Here is an 18,570-nt window from a genome sequence, read left to right as displayed (position 1 = left end):
TTATCCAGGTGGCACGTACGTAGCAATATTACAGATATTGTTATAAACTTGTAACAACACGAATTTTCGTTTATTCCAAAGCGGCACAAATTCATAGATATGGATAATGACCTGACAATGAGCACTAGCACTCCATAGTCCCCCTATGTCCTATGCTGCGTTTGTCTATGTCTTAACTCCTAAGGCTCGATTCGGCTGGCGCGAGCAGTGAACGATTCTTTTCTTTTTCTCCTTTTTTTCCTCTCTCTATCTCTTTCTCTTCCTTTTTCTTTGAGGGGAGCAGAGCGATGAACAATTCAACGAAAGCAGTGGTTTCACGAACGAACCACATCACCCTCATGGACGTCACCCTCATGAACAATTCAACTGATTTGGTCTAGGCTCAACTCTTTTTTGCAACCGGCCTGCACTGCAGCTGTATGTATTTCAATTGGGATTGTCAATCTGATCCTGTCTGTCAGCCACAAACCTGAATGACATAAGAATACTCAGCAATTCAGCGTAGTTTAAGGTCGATCGGTGTCATCTTTGTGTTTCTTCCAGCTAGAGCTAGTTGCATCAGCAAAGCAGAGTGCGTCAAGCAAGCAACTCCAGGGAGGCAGGCTGTCGCCCCAAGTGATGCGTGTTCATCATCTTGGTACGGCTGCAATAGCTCCATTTGAAGCGCAGAGACAGTTACGAAACCTATAACCGATTTCTCTTAATCTTACAAAGAAGCATCTAATATAATGTGTCTTCTTTGGAAGATACAATAATAATACAAGGGGAATTGATCAGATTTGAACGGATTAGGACGGGATCAGGCACAGCTAGGTGTAATTTGGCAGCAAACCCGTTCTTTGAACAAGCTTGAGTGCACAAATAGAGATAGGTTCTCTACTTCCAAACAAGTAAAATGGCACCACTTTAGCTAGATTGATATACTGTCACAAGTTAAATAAGCTCTAGGAGTTTGTAACGCCATCATCTTAAGGCTACATAACAAAAGAGAGCCGCCAATCTCAGTACCTATCATTCATTAGCCAGCGTCATCATTTCTTCCTTCTTTTGGACGTCCTGGTTGCCTGCGAAGCTCCTGCAGAAGACGCCTCTTGAGCAGCCTCGACTGCTTCGGCTTTAATGCTTCTTGAGCTCCTCCTAGGCAACGCCGTTGATGGGCCTGCGTTGTCATTTTCTTCCACCAGTTCAGCTTTGACTTGATTGTGCCTCTTTCTCGAGGAACGTTTAGCTGATGGGGCTTGATCCTCCTCAGGTTCATTCACATCATCATCACCGTCGGCTTCACCATCCTGACGGGGCCATTCGGTACCACAACCAGGACAGGCTCTTGAAGACTGCATATGCAGATAAATTAGCAAGCCAGAAATGGCTTTAACATTAACAAGAGTAACAGTGTAAACTAGAATCAGGCGACTACCTTTCGCTGTGAAAATTTCCTCAGACAATATTCATGGATTCTTACATTGCATTCCTCATTAGGACAACTAGATGCCTGTTGGGAAAATATATCAAAAAGTTAGCAGGTTATATGGAACATTTAAAACAAGACCAAGGCAACTGATGAAAATCAAAGAATCATCACTCATCAGTACCTTTATACAAGCTTCGTTACACACCATGCATGATGGGATGCCGTTACCACGGAACCAGCTTCGGAGATCAAGAAATGATCTGGTGCCCAGACCAATCTTGCCTGTGGAGGTGTATGACAACCAACTATCCCGTATCAGTTCATCTAGAGCTTTCTCTTTCTGGCTCAGTGAGAAGTTCTTTATGGAAGTAGGAAGACGAGATTAGCTTTCCTGTGAACCATCTACAATAATGACCTGGGAACAGAATAGTCAACAACTCATCACACCATATTGCAATCAACATTAAGGTCTGTCCATCAGTATATATAATAGTGCTGCCATGCGTCCATGCCATGCAATGCCACAGAAAATACTGCAAGGTGCTACCATTGATGACGTGGTAACTGCAAAATAGTATATGAAACTATTATATGCTTAACTGCTTGTAAATTTGTAACTATTATGAGCTATACCAAGCACATGACCATTTAGTACATGGTGATATATGTTGATATAAGACAATCTGTGGTGAATAAATAAATGAAAGCCAACAAATCATGTTCCCAGAATTACTGTAAAACAAACCTGGTTGTCAAGCCGGACATTGAGAGCGTCAATACTGGTTATGCTCCCATCATTTCCAGCTTCCTGAACTATTGCTTCTAACTGCCACAGGAATCATTAGTTACATCGATACATGTGCTAAGCTATACAAAACAAGTTATCACATACCAGTCCCTTGTAGAATGCAATCTGGGGCACAGAATACTTTGTTCCAAGCTTTGATTCTTCGTCAGCAATGTTATTAACCACTCCACAATACACCGTTCCATCATATTGGTTGATGCATGCTCGCAACTCAAACTGCAAATATGCGAGGTCCTTGTTGATCTTCAGAAGTGTATCATTGAACAGTTGTTGATGAGTGGCTGCAAGTCTTATATGAAATAAGTGATTGGAGGCTAGACATTTGGCAAGATGAATTAAGAGAAACTTGCAACCCATAGTCTATATACTCTTCTATAACTGGTAGATTCAGCCAAGTAGCCAGCAAGTCATCAGTTGAACTGAAAATGGTTCCAACCCCATGTGTGAAGGCCATTTAGATAATGTGACTATGAACTGACTGTTATTTTTTTAGCAAAACTTTGAAGTGATTCCAACCCCAAGGGAATATGAGCAAGATCAGGTTTTGTACAGCATAGCCCCAAAAATTAGCACAAGGCCAAAGGAGCACCCTTTTCCTTGAGAAAGAGAAGATTTGTAGTACTAGACAAACAGAGACATACACATATTCTCAAAAAGAATGTAGACGTACACGGCATTCCAAACAAATTTATTAGTACCACCGGAGTAATAAGTTGTGATTGTGAAAGCTGTGAGGAGCATCCGGTGGAACAAATGTAAAGAGGATGGAGTAAGACCAGAGACGGAGGGAAAGGTGCAGCTGTTGAATAAATCTTGTGCATGTAGCGCACGAAGTTTGTTTCCAAAGTCCTTTAGTTTCTGATTCTGTTAGAATGCATGGACGAGATAGTTGGCTGTGCATGTGTGGAGCTCTGACGTGTGCACCTTCGCATGGGAGCGCGTCAAACGCGCTGCGGTTCTGAGGCTTGGGATGGCAGGCTTCGTCAAGGGATCGTACCGCTCTTTTCAGCCGATCGTGGCTGTTGTAATCGTTGCGTTATATCAACAATAGAGTCACAGAAAACGCTGTAAGTTGGGCAGCACCAAAACTGAATCCACTTCTCTCGGCGTTCAGTTACATCGCGTGAGTTTGTGTGTGTGTGTGTGTGTGTGTGTGTGCAGCAGGAGCTTGCCGGCGACGTACGGGCGTTGCTACTCCGGCGATCTCTGACAGCAGCAACTAGCAAGAGTGCGTGGTTTAGGTAGATACCGGGGTCCCTGTCGCAGACAGCAGCGAAGAGCGCGTGGAAGTCATGCTCGGCAAGGGGGCCGCGTGAGAGCAGTGCCTGCAGCAGGGTGTGATGCCGCTGCCGCCAGGGCAGAGGCGCCATGCTGAAGATAGCCTAGCAGATGGGAGTGGGGGGAATCTAGCCGAGCAACTCCAAGGCGTAAATAAAAGCTTAAGTGATGGGTTGGTGTATGCTGGAAGGAGGGGAACGAGGAATGCGGAAGGATAGAAATGCTGGCTTGTTGTATAAGCAGCTGCAGCCCTGCTCAGCCCATAAGCCACATGTGTACAACTCTTTTACCCCACCCCAGAGCACCCTTTCATCCACACACGGTGCTCCAGGGGCGGCTGGCTTCCGCGGCCTCCTGGCCTACCGGCGAGGGCCAACCGGCATGGCGCAGGAGCATTCGTCGAGCACTTGTTGGGCTACGGCGCGTAAAGAGAGGTGAGGAGAAGAGCAGGCAGACGAAGATGGCGTACCGGGGTTCCTGCCGGATACGGCGGCGAAGACGGCGTGGAAGTCGCGCTCGGAGAGAGGGCCGCGGGTGAGCAGCGCCTGCAGCAGGGTGTGGTGCCGCCACGACAGCGGCGCCATCGCGAGCTCTGCTTGCTCCCCGCTCTCGCTCGGGAATCGGGGAAGGGAACCCGAGCGAGTACTGCTAGGTTTTGCCCCGATTGGATTAGATCCGACGCGAATCGGGAACGAACTCCTCCGCCCGGGGAGGGAATTTTTCTGGTTGATGGAGATGGATTGTTTGGGCGTTTCGCGGGAAGCGAGTGGGTGGAGACGGGAAGGAACCCGGGAAAGAAATCATTCATTCATGAATGGGCTGGGCATCCTGTCTGTGTCTGGGCTGGACCGTAATGGAGAATGGCCCGCGTAGGTGCTCTTGGGCCGGAAGTTTCACAGGCCGGCTTGCTAGATATTTTGGGTTTGATCCGTTTGACTTTTGAGGTGACGACCACTCCCTGCCAAGTGCTGGTGCCAGCCAATGATGGCCACACACGAGTGCACGGCTCGCAGACCGAACGATCCTTTTGCCTGCCTTCCATGGCGCTCGCGCCCTCCGGCTCTGTCGCTCCCATCTACGCCGGCTGGGCGCCACCCCGCCTGCGACAGCTGCCCACCACCCCGGCTCGTGCAAACGTGTCGCTCTATTACCTACGGCACCGTGGCAGTTGCCGTGGTAGTGATGGTGGCGGGGCGCGCAACGCCGACCTCCGCTGCCGCCGGCGGCTCCTCACGGCGCGAGGCGAGCGCCCCGACGAGGAGGAGGAGGAGGATGACGAGGACCCGTCGGCGGGGCCTGGTGGTGGGTTCGACGCGGCGGTGGCGCTGTTCAACCGCGGCGAGTTCCACGCGTGCCACGACGTGGTGGAGGAGCTCTGGTACGACGCCGAGGACCCCGCGCGGACGCTCCTCCACGGCATCCTCCAGTGCGCCGTCGGATTCCACCACCTCTTCAACCAGGTCCTACCATTGATGATTGATCGATCCATGAATTCTGAATTTATTTGATGTCAACGATCCAATTATTGATCGATCGATCGGCCTGTATACGTACGTGCAGAACCACCGCGGCGCGATGATGGAGCTCGGTGAGGGCCTCTGCAAGCTCCGCAAGCTCAACCTCGGCGGCGGCGACGACGACGACCCATTCTCCCGCTTCCGGGACGACGTCGCCGCCGTCCTGCAATTCCTCTACCGAACCCAAAAGGAGCTCGCAGCATGTACGTGCAAGACTTAATTACCTCTCATCAATTAGCAATCTTTATATTTCTAATCCAAATCGACTCTTCCATTGAATCAGGCACCGATGACCTCTGCTTGACCATGGACGGCTCGCCGAGCTCATACCAACTGCTCGGCAACTTCGCCGCCGGCCAGCAGCTGTACCGGTTGGAAGCTGATGATACACACGACGACGGTGCTTCCAGCATCATCTTCTCTGTATCTGATCATCCCGCCTCACAATCAGCTCCGTCCAGGGTGAAGCTTCCGACATTAGATGCCACGGAGCAAAATCTGACAGACCTTCAACGTGCATATCAATATATCTAGCCTAGCATCATCTTCTCTGTGCTCTTACTTTGAAGTGGAGAATTGTACCCCAGGTTGTGGAGTAATGCATGTCTTGTTGCCTATCACTGTCTCAATTAACTTTCTTGCTGGAATTTATCTGTGAGGTCACAGTTAAATTTCTTTAACATTGGTAAATATCATCGTATTTGATATTAGTATCTGTTCTGCAACTGTAATCATGCTTTACCCATTTTATGACATTGTTAAAGTGACACCTTGCTAATCTTTTATCTAATTATCCAAACAGATTGCTCGAGCAGAGGCTGAACGTGCCATTCAACTTAGACAACAACTGGGTGGTGCCCTTGCCACAAGTGGCACACAATCTATTTCTAGTCCTCTCATGATTACTCCACCAGAGCACACAGCTGCTCTGATGCAGGGTTCTGGAGTAAGGTCGACACCTCCACAGTCACAACCACTGAATCCAGCAACCTCACTTCCCCCTACAGTCAGTGCAGTGGGTGACGAGTCCAAGAGGACGGCAGCAGCTATGGCAGATAAGCTTGCATCTTTGTCAGCACCTGCGTTTCATTCCCTTATCTCATCTCTTGCTGCTGAGCAAGCCGCTTCCATAATGGTGGATCGCCTTCAGGAGAATTCTCTGGAGGACCACCTGGCTTCCAGATTGAAAAGAGGCATTCTTCCCTTTTCTGGGCAAGCGCCACAGATGCAACAACAGATTGGAGCAGTGCCTACTTCTCTTGGAGGCACGCAACCACCACCGCCAGGTCCATTCCCACCACCACCAGCGCCGCCGCCACTGCCATCTATATTGCCACCGCTTCTGCAACAATTTGCTCAAAATACTGGAGGAATGGTCGGAGTGGGAGCACCTTTTGGGATGATGGCTGGCTCTATGCCACCTCCGCCTCCATTGTCGCTGCCGGCAGGTTTCCCGGGACTAAGTGGGCCACCTCCACCTCCACCAGCTCAGAACCAGCCCCAGCAGCAGCAGTCTCCGCAGCCACCGCAGCAATCGCCGACATCAACCGGATTCTTTCAATCATCAATCACCAACGGCAGTGATTCAACGGCGGCATGGCATTCATCAGGCTATAAAGGCAGCACCTTGTGCTAACTTTGTACATTATTAAACAATAATCCCCGAGTATCGAGCTTATATGTGACTGGTCCTGCAAGCGAAGCAGGACCAATGGTCACGGATTAGAAAGATCTGTAGAATAGGCATGCGGCTTGTGATGTATAACTAAGTTGTTCCTTTTGGTCCGAGGAGTTGTTTGACTCCTCATGGTCATACGAAGTAGTTAGACTTTGTTTTTTTTTTCCTTTGCATTTGATCTCCTGAGGCAAAAGAAACCGATGTTGGCATTGATGCTTAAGAGTTGCCCACTGTTAGAACAGTTTTTGGGTTGAAACAGCTGTAGAACTTACTTGGTCATAGTCTCATAGAGTCATAGGTAAGATGTGAACTGCAAATATTTGTCATCTCGTCGCTTGAATTTATTTATTATTAATTTTTCAATCATAACTTCCTTTTTGGGTGCAAAATTATGGCTCTCACATCACTTGCTCTCAAGACAAGGGCTAGTTTGGAGCAAAGGAACGGTGATTAGATGAGTTGCCTATATGGTCTGTTCAGTTGGGGTAGGGATCCCTGCGATATGCTTAAGCTTAACCTTTGGTTTGTTGATGCTGTAAGCTATGCAGGCCAAGCTTGCCTTATTTTGCTTCCAAAGACAAGGGAGCATGGCAACAACAATGAGGGGAAGAAGAGAGTACCATGCACAGATTCATCTCAAGCTGCCAACTCTGAGTGGAAAGAAAGTAAGAAACTGACAGTTTATTTGTTTGCCCAATTCCTTCCATCTTCTGGATGAATACCAACAAAATGGGCCCTCCAATGAAAGCATTATGATCATTTACTATAACAAAACACTTACAATCTCCTATAATTCATTCATTATGATCCAGCACTATTTTGAACTGAAATTACCACCTTCTCTGCTCGTAGGAGACCTCGGGTTATATTAGTTGTATCTACTACAAGATCGGAATGATACACGGCTGACCTAGGAAAAAAGGAGAAAAAGATTGCAAGCTGCCTACCAAGCCTACAACTACAAGAGAGGATCAGAGGAGGAACAAGATGTCCCAAATTAAAGGGCGCTAACTAATTCTGCCTGGGGTTGAACTTGCTCCCCGGCGCCGACCTCGTGCTGGCGTTGAACTCCACGTTCGGCTTCGTTGCCGCCGCAGTCGCAGCTGGTTCATGGGCGCCGCCCTTGACATGGAAGGAGTTGGTGGCTGTGGCCGCTGTCGGTTGCCGCAGCAGCAACCTCCTGGCAGCCGCCCAACCTTGGCCGTCCGGACGCAGAGTCGTCGCCGGCGATGCTGCCGCAGTCGCACTGCTGATGAGGAGGAAGAGGAGATGGAGCAAGATCACGGCGCTCATGGCAGCCTTCATCGATCTGCAGCTTCACTTCACTTGTGAGCAGGGGCAGGAGTGGTAGATCTCGAGGGTGATTGATGATGATCGTGGATGTAATGTAAGAGTGGTGTTGGTGTCTGCTTGGACCTGCACAGTGTGCTATATAGTAACCGCGGCCTGTACATATATTGCGGCCGGGCAGGTAACATGGTTGCGAGTGGAAGAAGCACGCTCCTTCCACGTCCACTATCACTATCAGTAGCTGGTCAGGAACATGCAGAGAACATGGATGCTACTATATCAGGTTAGGTTATCTGGTCAAATGCTTAGTGTGGGCAGTACAGACGGATTTCGTGAATGCCGACCATGTGAATTGTGTTCATCTTACTTTGACTAATATTTGTACATACCGGCCGGCGCCGTATAAACTGGAGGAGTTTCCCTCTATCAGTTCAGTTAAGCCGCGCCGTTGTCATGTGATCAAATCATACGTTCGCTTCTTGGGCTACGGTTAGGATAGCTGAGAATCTTATTTGGTTGTGCTTGTGCGTACAATAACACGTCAAGCTTCAGATCCAGATCGGCAATGTGCGAGATGTACGGCAGGTAGGTCACAAACAAATCATAGACAGATAGCATCATGCTCGCTCCTCAATTTGTAACTGCAGCAGCAGCTGTATGTTCTGGAGTTCCTCTGGTGCAAATTTGGACAATACACATATTCAAAATTCCATTATAGCTTCATTCCTGATGCTGAATCCCTACCTGTGTGTCTCTGCTCTGAGTTCAGTCAATGCTACTGGTCTGATACTCCGATGACAGTTCATGGGAAGTTGCACACATACACTGAAGTGAAGCTGCCATTATATATATATTTTTTTTGAAACGAGCAAGCTGCCATTATATATATATTATCCAACAATAAAATTCGAGTAAACAATGCATCGCCAACTAACCAGCCACAAGTCTCTACAGGTGCGTCTCCACATGGAAGAGGTGCTGGCCAAGGACCATCTGTCTCTCTAGTCCACAGATTTGACCTTGCCGAGCTCCTTCCTCCCTTTGCTCCTCTGCATGCAATCATTGGAACATTCGTTCTTGCTTGGCCAGTTTGCTCTTGGACCACACTGGTAGATGGCATACGACACAACTAACATGACAGCACTTGGAGCAGCTCTACCACTACTAGTCTACATTTCTAACCGATGCTTTCACATGCTGTTTAGCATATATTGGAAACGGCTGCAAATGAGAGGACACATTCCATTCTAGATGAAAGTAATTTCTCCAACCAAACACCGGACAACATTATAATTAAAAATCACCATCTCGGGCTCCTTTCAAATATATATATTGATTGCATCCACCAAGTAACGGACAGAATTTCATGTAACTTTATTCCATAGTCGATTCTTATAAGTAGACGCAGGCAAGGATACTAAAAACCACAGATTCTAAATTAGATAGGTCTTTAAGTAACATTGCAATTATAAGATCTTGAAAATAGTAGGATCGGACCGCCTTAATCTAGATATCGTGTACTGAAATCATGCGACACAATTAATCAAGATTTTGACAACCATGTGGATTACTAAAAGGGAGAAGATAAATAATTATAAAATAAGTTGTAGTACAAAACTAAACATTTTTTTGAAGAGGACGACAGTTAACTGCCCGGCATTTATGTATTGATAGAGAAGGACAAAAACTAAACAAAAATTGGGTTGGAGCTCAATTATATTGGTAGAGCTAACCAATGCTTGTTAGAGCAGGCATGGGATTCGTCTCCAAGAAACTCCTGACTTTCTTTTTTTAATTTCTCTATGAAATGATTTGACTGAGGATTCTGCATAAATATAACAGAATATTGCCTTTAAATGTGATGCGACATAACGGTCCATTTGCTGAGATCTTTTAATTTGCTTCTATCTTTTAGCCTTGCATGTTAATCTTCGGTTAGTTGGTTAAAAAAAACTCTCGTTAGTTTTTATATAGTTTTGCACTATAAACTAAAATATAACTTGGGGATGTAACTCACAAATTGTAGAGCGCTAAAATGATGCATGGTAGAGGCATTGGGTTCGACTTGTTGCATCTTCAATAAACTCTTTTTTTTCCTCATAGAACTACTTTCAATGGTTTAAGGACGCCCAACAATAGAGGCTAACTATGGTCAAGTCAGTAATGACATCAGTGTGTACTCACACCATAATCTCCTTAGATGTACCAGATTGGGTCCTGCAGCAGATTGATAAGAGAAGAAAGGGATTCCTCTGGGCTGGGAAAGAAAAAGCTCAGGGGGGAGCTGCTCCGTCGCCTGGCCAATCGCCTGTAGACCGTTCAATTTTGACGGTTTGGGAATTACGGATCTCAAGATTGCGTCACTTGCCCTCCGCCTACGCTGGATGTGGTTCAAATGAACTGACGACACTCGACCATGGAAACACCTCTCGGCTGAGTTTGAAAAGGATGATACCCTACGCAGGATGTTCCAACTGTCCATACGTGTTGACCTGGGAGATGGTAACCTTGCACTCTTCTGGGAGGATGTTTGGCTCAAAGACCTCTCTCCATGCATCCTAGCACCGGACCTCTGTCACATGGTGCAGCCAACCATACGAAGAAACAGAACTGTTGCCGAGGCCCTTGCTGATAAAAGATGGATACGAGACGTTGCCGGACGAGCTACAGTGACGGCACTAACACAGTATGTGCACCTGTGGCATGCACTATCCAACGTTCAGTTGCAACCCGGAACTGAAGATCGTGTGTCTTGGCGCTGGGAAAGCTCCGGCATCTATTCCACGAGCTCCGCATACCGAGTTTTCTTCATTGGATCGATGGAATGGCCGGAATACAAGTCCATCTGGCGGGCTTGGGCTCCCCTTAAAGTCAAATTCTTCACCTGGCTGGCTGTTAGAGACCGGCTTTGGACAGCTGCACGGCGCAAACGACATGGACTGCAAAATTCGGATGAGTGTGCACTATGCGGCCAAGCATCTGAATCTGCTACTCATCTCTTTGTGCGATGCAGCTATACCCAGCAGGTCTGGTTTCAGTTAGACCAGCAGCTTGGTATTCCCGCTGTACAGCCAATGTTGCATACATCATTGCTCCAATGGTGGACGCAGAAAGGAGCAGCCTGGCAAGACAAAGGGTTAAAGGCTTCGACACCACTCTCATGCTGGTCTTTTTGGGTGATATGGAAGGAGCGGAACAACAGGACTTTTGCCAGGAGACAGGAACAATCGCCTCAACAACTCCTCGCCGTGATACAGGAGGAAGCAGCAAACTGGTTTGCTGCAGGAGCACGATGCCTGGCGATGGCTGGCTGGAACTTCGGAGCAGGTGTTTCATAGCACCTAGGTGAACAATTTGGAGTTGCTAACAGATAGGTGGAGTGTATGTTTAATAATGTAATCATTATCAACTCAAATCCGTGTGCGTGCGCCCGGCCCGCGTTGTAACTAAACATCTATTTTTTCCTCTTAATTGAATGATACGCAGCTCTCCTGCATATTCTAGAAAAAATTCAACGGTCTTTATTGAGGATATTTTCTACACAAGGTAACAAGAATCGTTGGATTGATAGGTGGGCCAGGGCTGCAAAATAGGAGGCCCATGGGAGCTCAGAGGCAATTCTTCTTCCACAGCTGCGCTGCGAACGTGAGATGATGATCATCGAGCGACGACACTGCAACACGGGGATTGAGAAGCTGAAGTTACGTTTTGTGCGTTGAAGCATGCTGACATCGGGATCGATTTGCTCCAATCATATGCAGGAGCGAAGATGCTCACTGAATTTGCCAAAAAAAAAAGATCGAGATCGAATACGTGGGTAATTAAACAGATCGATCCGGCACCAGGAACGGCACTTGAGCTAGGCTCTCCGACGCCCAGCCTTTGATTTCTGCGCGATCCGGCCGCATGGCACAGGCACAGCCTTTCTGTTCCCCGTCTTGCACCGTGACGTGCCTGTATGCGTGATGATACGGTTTCCGTAAATCAAGGAGGATAGTTTAATTTAGAGGTTTACTCAACGAATCTACTACGACGCTATCATCTATGCAGCTCAATATGTAGAGGTTAATTTATGGGTGATAAAGCTACAGGGGTCAACCCATTACATCTCTAAAAATTAGTTTCTCTTCCATGCCAAAAAAAAAAGTACAAAAGCAAACAAAATTTGGGGATGAACTCAACTGCTAGAGCCTGTCTCCAATGAAAAATTTCTTTCATTTAATTTCTCAACCATGCATTTTTTTGGGGTGTATTCTCTTCGCTGCATTGAAAGATATAAAAATATTTCTTGTGAAAAAACAATCAAAAGTTGGGGATGTAGCTCAACTGGTAGAGCGTTAATCTATGCATGATAAAGGCACGGGGTTCAACTCCTCGCATCTCCAATGAAATATTTTTTGCTTAAACTTCTCTATATCTCCAATGTGTATCAAAAAGGTTATAAAAATATTTGTTGTGAAAAAGCAATCAAAAGTTGGGGGATGTAGCTCAACTGGTAGAGCATTAATCTATGCATGATAAAGGTACGGGGTTCAACTCCTCGCATCTCCAATGAAATATTTTTGCTTAAATTTCTCTATATCTCCAATGTGTATCAAAAAGGTTATAAAAATATTTGTTGTGAAAAAACAATCAAAAGTTGGGGATGTAGCTCAACTGGTAGAGCATTAATCTATGCATGATAAAGGTACGGGGTTCAACTCCTCGCATCTCCAATGAAATATTTTTTGTTTAAATTTCTCTATATCTTCAATGTGTATCAAAAAGGTTATAAAAATATTTGTTGTGAAAAAACAATCAAAAGTTGGGGATGTAGCTCAACTGGTAGAGCGTTAATCTATGCATGATAAAGGCACGGGGTTCAACTCCTTGCATCTCCAATGAAATAATTTTTGCTTAAATTTCTCTATATCTCCAATGTGTATCAAAAAGGTTATAAAAATATTTATTGTGAAAAAACAATCAAAAGTTGGGGATGTAGCTCAATAGAGTGTTAATCTATGCATGATAAAGGTACATGGTTCAACTCCTTGCATCTCCAATTTAAAATTTTCAATTTTTTTTGAAATTTCTTTCCATTACAGAAAGATACAAAATCATGAGCTACTCCCGACCCATGTTTCTGTGTCTTTTTATTTTACTTGCTACCATATGTCTTTTATGCAACGGCAGCGGGTTAAGCATTTACCCTTATAAAAAAAACTAGTTCGGCAGACAAGAGAATACATTTTTCCTTCTTGCCCTGCATGGATGTTGTCGGACAATTCGATGCTAGAAAGCAACAATTATAAGGAACAAGTAAAATAAAAGCTGTGAGCACCGAACATTGATGCACTAGTTTTTCCTTCTCTTGTCACCAGTTGCAAGAACAAACGTGTTCAGTCGACCATAATTCCCAGGTTAAGATTAGGACAAACAGACAAGTATGAAATCCTCCAAATCGAGGAAATAAGTGAAGCCATACAGCGGCAATCTCGCCTCACTCACAAGCACACAAAACAAGTCGTATATTGTATATCGGCAGGAACTCTATACGACTATACGCAAGCCAACACAAGATATGAAGATCGGAATAGAATGAAATATTTTAATAACACAATCAAGTAAATTATATTAAGAGCTTCAATCGCACTAGGGGATGTAGCTCAAATGGTAGAGCGCTCGCTTTGCATGCGAGAGGCACGGGGTTCGATCCCCCGCATCTCCAAAATTATTTTATTTTTGGCAACTCTCTCTTCACCGGTGGCCGCCCCCACTGGTCATCCTCGGCCGGGCACACGGCACGGTACCCGGTGAATGGCCACCCACCCCCGCCATTACCAGTCCTCGCAGCAGGAGCAGCTTCCCCTTCCCGCCGCACCATCCCTTTCGCATTTCCCTCCACCCTTCCCCTCCCGTTTCGTTTCCTCCGCCCGCCGTCCGTACCAATCCATTCAACCACCGTACCCGATGGCGTCGTCGGCGTTCAAGTCCACCACGCGCCGCGACCTCCACGCCTCCTCCTCCACCACCTCCCGCTCCGACCCGCCCCCGTGCCCACGCCGTTCCCGCTCCCGCAGCGTCAGCGCCGCGCCCCGCGCCCGCGGCCACGACAGCCTCCTGCAGGAGGACTACGCCAACACCCGAACCAACCCGCTCTTCGACTCCGCGGCATCCCCATCTCCGCCGCAGCAGCCGGCGGGGTCTGCTACTGCCGCTGGCGGCGGGGATGCGCCTACGCGGGACAGAGGGCGCGAGCCGCTCAAGGTTGGGGGACGCGGCGGCGGCGGGAGAGCGCGGTCGGTGTCCGTCGCGCCGCAGCGGCGAGACACCGCCTCGGCGCCGTCGGTGGACAGTGCTGGCGCTGTCGGCGGGAGGAGGGCTTCGCGGGCGCGGTCGGTGGCCGACGAAGTACGCCCGTACCGCTGCTCTGAGGTCAGTCGTCTCTGCTTCACATTTCACCCGAAAACCTGTCCCCAGAAAAATTCCCCGCTTTCCATAACTACGATTTGCATAATTTCTGTTTTCCTTTCTACTCCATGATCAACTAGTATATGCCGTGTGGATATGCAGATTAGTTGATATTCAATCTACATTCTATCTCCATCAATCTGAATCTGACTGACATCAAGGGGATGCCTATTAATCAAAGCTACATCTGACAGACAGATACAGAGGCAAGGGATGCGGCAAGGAAACTGCAGTCATGGAGGAGTCGGCATTCGATTTCAGAGGTATGTACGCTGCTTCTGGACCTTCGATTGGATGGTTTATGTGTACGCAACTATGTACTTTTTAAGGAACTTGTATTCTCACAAAGTAAATCCCTCACAGAGCAAACAAGGGGGAATTGGTGGAAGCTGTTCATCTCAGGGGTCAACAACCGGAGTGGTATGTGAATAGCTTGTGTAGCTTTGTGCTTTGGTCAAATCATGCTTGCCATGGGTTTTACAGGCAACATGAGCATGTCACTGACTCAAAGTATGTTTGTTGCACACAGGGTTCTCGACAAATGGATGAAACAACCTGTTTAGAATCTAGCACTGTTGTTTCTTCACCAGGCCATCATCTTGAGCATGTAAGAACTAGCGAATCACTCGTGTGAAGCTATTGCCCCTAGCAATTCATTGGTGTAACTATGAACTAGGGAAAGGATTACTTTTGAACATTGATGTTTTCCAACTTTAAGGAGTGGCACATATGCATTTTTCCTTTTTTCTTCTGGTAATTATAATTGATATGCCGACATGATGCCCACTTGTTTCTCTGGGTTCACATTCTCTTTCAATACAATATTGCCAGGTTGAAAATGTGTTTTCTAGAAATATTTTGCTAGCCCCGCTTTCTGTTTGTAAAGGGAAAAAGTTTGCCTTTATGTCCAGCTTTTGCTTTGAACTTGACTTTGCCGTTTTCTCTTCTATATTCTGTCTAAACCTTTCATTCATATTTTATTCCATTGTTCTAATTTGCCCGTGAATCATGATGCTACTATTCTTCTTTGATCAACAGGCCATTTGGCAGCAGAACCATTCAACTGTCCCAGTGGATCCAGTTCTGGAAATTCCTCCTGAGTTCGATCCAGATTCTGCTGAGTTTATTTCAGACTTAAGTGATTATGCCACAGAATACCGAAAGAAAGATGTTGTGGAAATCCCTCTTGATTTTGATACAGATGCTGCTGAACTGGACTCTGATGCGAGGAACAATGCAGCAAAACAGCACCGGGAGCTAATGGAAATTCCTCTTGAGTTTGATACAGATGCTTCCGAGCTGGTTTCAGACATTTGGCACCATGAAGCAAACCAGCAGCTGGGGCAATTGGAAGCTCCTCTTGAGTATGATCCTGACACCTCTGAGCTGGCTCCTGACATTACAGAATATACAATAAAGCTCAAGCAGGTCTGTTAACTGTTGTGCCATGTTGTGCCAACTGTGTTGTGCCTTTAGTTAAACATAGTCATCACTCATCAATTATAACCTTTTTACTTCTTATTGCAGTCACATGAACGTGCTCGAAAGCTTCGGGCAGATTTGGCAGTTGAAGAGCAGCGGGAACAAGAGCTGAGTAGAATGCTGAAGGGCATAGTAACAGCTCCAAATTTTTCTGAGACCCATAAAAAACGGCCAAGAAGAAAGGTAATGTACCTGCTAATCCAGACACTAATACAATCCATTTATCATTCATGTAATTTAGAGATTTGTGTTAATAATATGCAATCTTGATCTTAACTTTATATCTGCTTTGGGATTACAGAGTAGCATAGAAAGACTGAAAGTGTCAAGGCATTTAGCTGAGGAGGCACTGAATTATTTCGAGGAATGTGTTTCAATTTCAACAATGGATAGCACTGATTTCTCGTCACCTGAGGACCATCAACCAAATTCAGTTTTAAATGTCCAACCAAAGAGCAATAGTAGATTTTTCCACAAAGGGAGATCGAGCTTTCAAGAACCCCACACTCCAGCTGATCAACATGGCCATCATGAGGTTAGTGAATTGATTTTTCTCTTAGCTTGCAGTTTGTAGTTCATGTTGGCTCGTTGAGTTCCTTTTAATATGCTCTCATTTGTTGGAAATGCACAGTAGTATGACCCTGTAATGAGACTAATTTTTTTTTTTGAAACGAAGTAATGAGACTAAAATTTGAATTATTCTTGGAATATATTGTGCACCCTTATTTCATGATATGATCTCCAGCGTGTTATGGGGAGCACCGCAAAAAAAAATCATCATTCTATTTTGGAAGCTACATATATGTTCACTTTTTGTGGAGATACAAATGTAAAATGCAAACAACTTATTAATTTATTTGGATATGAAATGTGCTGCTTGTTAGTGAGGTCCCATGAGATTCGAATAGTACCTTATCTGGGGATCACCTGAAACTGCTGCCTTGTATCAATGGATTGTCATAATATCTTCTGTCATAAATCATAATATCATTAGTAATTGTCACCCTTCTCTAGTTTATCTTCTGTCTGATGTATAAACTCAGAGGATATCCTCACCTTGAATTTTTCACGGCATTCCAGTAGAATGGCATTTATTGTTTTTTTCCTTCACTTCAGGAATTGGACAAGCAAACTCAGTGCTCAATTAGCATAACTGGATCTGATGTGTCTGATGGTGTTATCTTTAGTAACACAAAATGCCACATGAAATTTAGAAACAACTCCAGTGAAGATCTTGATGGCTTTGACACTCCACGGAGCAGAAGTTCTTGTTTCTCTTTCACCCATGAGTCAATAAAAAATGTTGAAAACTGTGATGTTCGGCAATACCTTGGGAATTTTGGAATGGGAAACAATAAAGAGCTAAGAGAGACAAGGTCTAGTTATTTTGCTGATGACTATGTCTCCCAGAAAGTTAACCCGGACATACTGAAGGATATGGCGACCTTTCAGAATCGAATGCAATATGGAGGGTTTCTTATATGTAACATTAGAACATTCTGACAGTGAACACAGTAAATAGTGCCCACTGGCCAATGTAGTTAAGTAATTATCATTGTAACTTGTAAAGTGGTTAGTATTGTGCAATTATTTGTGTTGTGGGTGTAGTCCATTTGTTTCTTTTTTCTCGTCAAATGTGAATTTTTGGTCACTGATATGACCTTTTATCATGTTTCCGTAACGGTCATGCCGTGCTATTTTGTTTACATGGGAATAATTGACGCCATCTAGCACTACAGAAAGAACAGCTGTTAGATGTCACACAGATGAAGTTCATGATGTTTGAGCAGAATTTGATGCGAGAATTGTTTGATTGATAGATAGGTTGGGAATGTAGCTCTTTGATTGATAGATAGGTTGGAAATGTAGCTCAACTGGTAGAGCGTTAGTCTATGCATTATAAAGGTATGGTAGAGCGTTAGTCTATGCATTATAAAGGTACGGGGTTCAACTTCTCACATCTCTATTAAAATGGTTTTTTTCCTTTTAATTTATCTATGCCTTCCATGTGTATAAAAAAAGTTATAAATATTTGTTGTGCAAAAGCAATCAATATCTAGGGGGGTAACTCAACTGGTAGAGCGTTAATCTATACATGATAAAGGTATGGGGTTCAACTCCTCGCATCTCCATTAAAAATACTTTTTCCTTTTAATTTATCTATGCCTTCCATATGTATAAAAAATTAAAAAAATACTTCTTGTGCAAAAGCAATCAATATTTGGGGATGTAGCTCAACTGGTAGAGTGTTAACCTATGCATGATACAGGTACGGGTTTCAACTCCTCGCATCTCCATTAAAAAATAGTTTTACCTTTTCATTTATCTATGCGTTCCATATGTATAAAAAAATTATAAAAATATTTCTTGTGCAAAAGCAATCAATATTTGGGGATGTAGCTCAACTGGTAGAGTGTTAATCTATGCATGATAAAGGTACGGGGTTCAACTCCTCGCATCTCCATTAAAAAATAGTTTTTTCTTTTTATTTATCTATGTGTTCCATATGTATAAAAAAATTATAAAAATATTTCTTGTGCAAAAGCAATCAATATTTGGGGATGTAGCTCAACTGGTAGAGCGTCATCTCCTCGCATCTCCAATTTATTTTTTATTAAATATCCCTTCCATGGCTAAAGGTTGGCAGAGTATATTA

At 45.2% G+C, this 18,570-nt stretch overlaps 4 protein-coding genes and 1 non-coding gene across 6 annotated transcripts; 4 read left to right on the top strand and 1 right to left on the bottom strand.

Annotated features, from left to right (window-relative positions):
- Positions 1 to 896: 896 nt before the first annotated feature.
- On the bottom strand, positions 897 to 4,106 carry LOC101762647 (non-structural maintenance of chromosomes element 1 homolog). Its single transcript, XM_014805537.2, is given in 6 exon segments — positions 897 to 1,334; positions 1,418 to 1,492; positions 1,593 to 1,826; positions 2,157 to 2,237; positions 2,304 to 2,500; positions 3,967 to 4,106. Coding segments are annotated over 6 exon segments (1,005 nt in total). The 5' UTR covers positions 4,082 to 4,106; the 3' UTR covers positions 897 to 1,031.
- A 373-nt stretch (positions 4,107 to 4,479) lies between these two features.
- LOC101762247 lies at positions 4,480 to 5,952 on the top strand. Of its 2 annotated transcripts, XR_001393288.2 has the most exons (4): positions 4,480 to 4,957; positions 5,058 to 5,217; positions 5,298 to 5,601; positions 5,817 to 5,952. XR_001393288.2 is itself a non-coding variant. In XM_004977387.3 (3 exons), exons 1-3 carry the CDS (start codon positions 4,538 to 4,540, stop codon positions 5,546 to 5,548), a joined length of 831 nt encoding a protein of 276 aa, XP_004977444.1. In that variant the 5' UTR covers positions 4,480 to 4,537; the 3' UTR covers positions 5,549 to 5,734. The 2 variants fall into 2 exon arrangements, 1 of the variants encoding a protein (XP_004977444.1); XM_004977387.3 differs by lacking the exon at positions 5,817 to 5,952 and having other exon boundaries at positions 5,298 to 5,734.
- LOC101762794 (wiskott-Aldrich syndrome protein family member 2-like) lies at positions 5,613 to 8,421 on the top strand. The gene is given in 5 exon segments (XM_022828574.1): positions 5,613 to 5,636; positions 5,817 to 6,144; positions 6,147 to 6,204; positions 6,206 to 7,357; positions 7,545 to 8,421. Coding segments are annotated over 4 exon segments (855 nt in total). The 3' UTR covers positions 6,651 to 7,357; positions 7,545 to 8,421.
- A 5,195-nt stretch (positions 8,422 to 13,616) lies between these two features.
- Positions 13,617 to 13,689, top strand: TRNAA-UGC. Its single transcript has one exon. It is a non-coding gene; the product is annotated as a tRNA-Ala (tRNA).
- A 37-nt stretch (positions 13,690 to 13,726) lies between these two features.
- LOC101761828 lies at positions 13,727 to 17,639 on the top strand. Its single transcript, XM_004977386.2, has 8 exons — positions 13,727 to 14,396; positions 14,627 to 14,695; positions 14,796 to 14,852; positions 14,962 to 15,039; positions 15,471 to 15,860; positions 15,960 to 16,097; positions 16,216 to 16,449; positions 17,031 to 17,639. The coding sequence occupies exons 1-8, from the start codon at positions 13,779 to 13,781 to the stop codon at positions 17,415 to 17,417; spliced, it is 1,971 nt and encodes a 656-aa protein (XP_004977443.1). The 5' UTR covers positions 13,727 to 13,778; the 3' UTR covers positions 17,418 to 17,639.
- Positions 17,640 to 18,570: the final 931 nt, after the last annotated feature.

This window comes from Setaria italica, chromosome VII, assembly GCF_000263155.2.
Source record: "Setaria italica strain Yugu1 chromosome VII, Setaria_italica_v2.0, whole genome shotgun sequence".
Taxonomy (NCBI): Eukaryota; Viridiplantae; Streptophyta; class Magnoliopsida; order Poales; family Poaceae; genus Setaria; species Setaria italica.
The sequence above is the reverse complement of the archived record's forward strand: the minus strand, read 5'-3'. Positions and strand labels throughout refer to the sequence as shown.

Excerpts from the sequence above, each read along its gene's own strand:
- LOC101762247 (XM_004977387.3), top strand. The coding sequence starts at position 4,538 with ATGGCGCTCGCGCCCTCCGGCTCTGTCGCTCCCATCTACGCCGGCTGG. Across the intron at positions 4,958-5,057 it reads TCCACCACCTCTTCAACCAG|AACCACCGCGGCGCGATGAT; the intron begins GTCCTACCATTG and ends ACGTACGTGCAG. Across the intron at positions 5,218-5,297 it reads CCAAAAGGAGCTCGCAGCAT|GCACCGATGACCTCTGCTTG; the intron begins GTACGTGCAAGA and ends CCATTGAATCAG.
- LOC101761828 (XM_004977386.2), top strand. The coding sequence starts at position 13,779 with ATGGCCACCCACCCCCGCCATTACCAGTCCTCGCAGCAGGAGCAGCTT. Across the intron at positions 14,853-14,961 it reads AGGGGTCAACAACCGGAGTG|GGTTCTCGACAAATGGATGA; the intron begins GTATGTGAATAG and ends TGTTGCACACAG. Across the intron at positions 15,040-15,470 it reads CAGGCCATCATCTTGAGCAT|GCCATTTGGCAGCAGAACCA; the intron begins GTAAGAACTAGC and ends TTTGATCAACAG.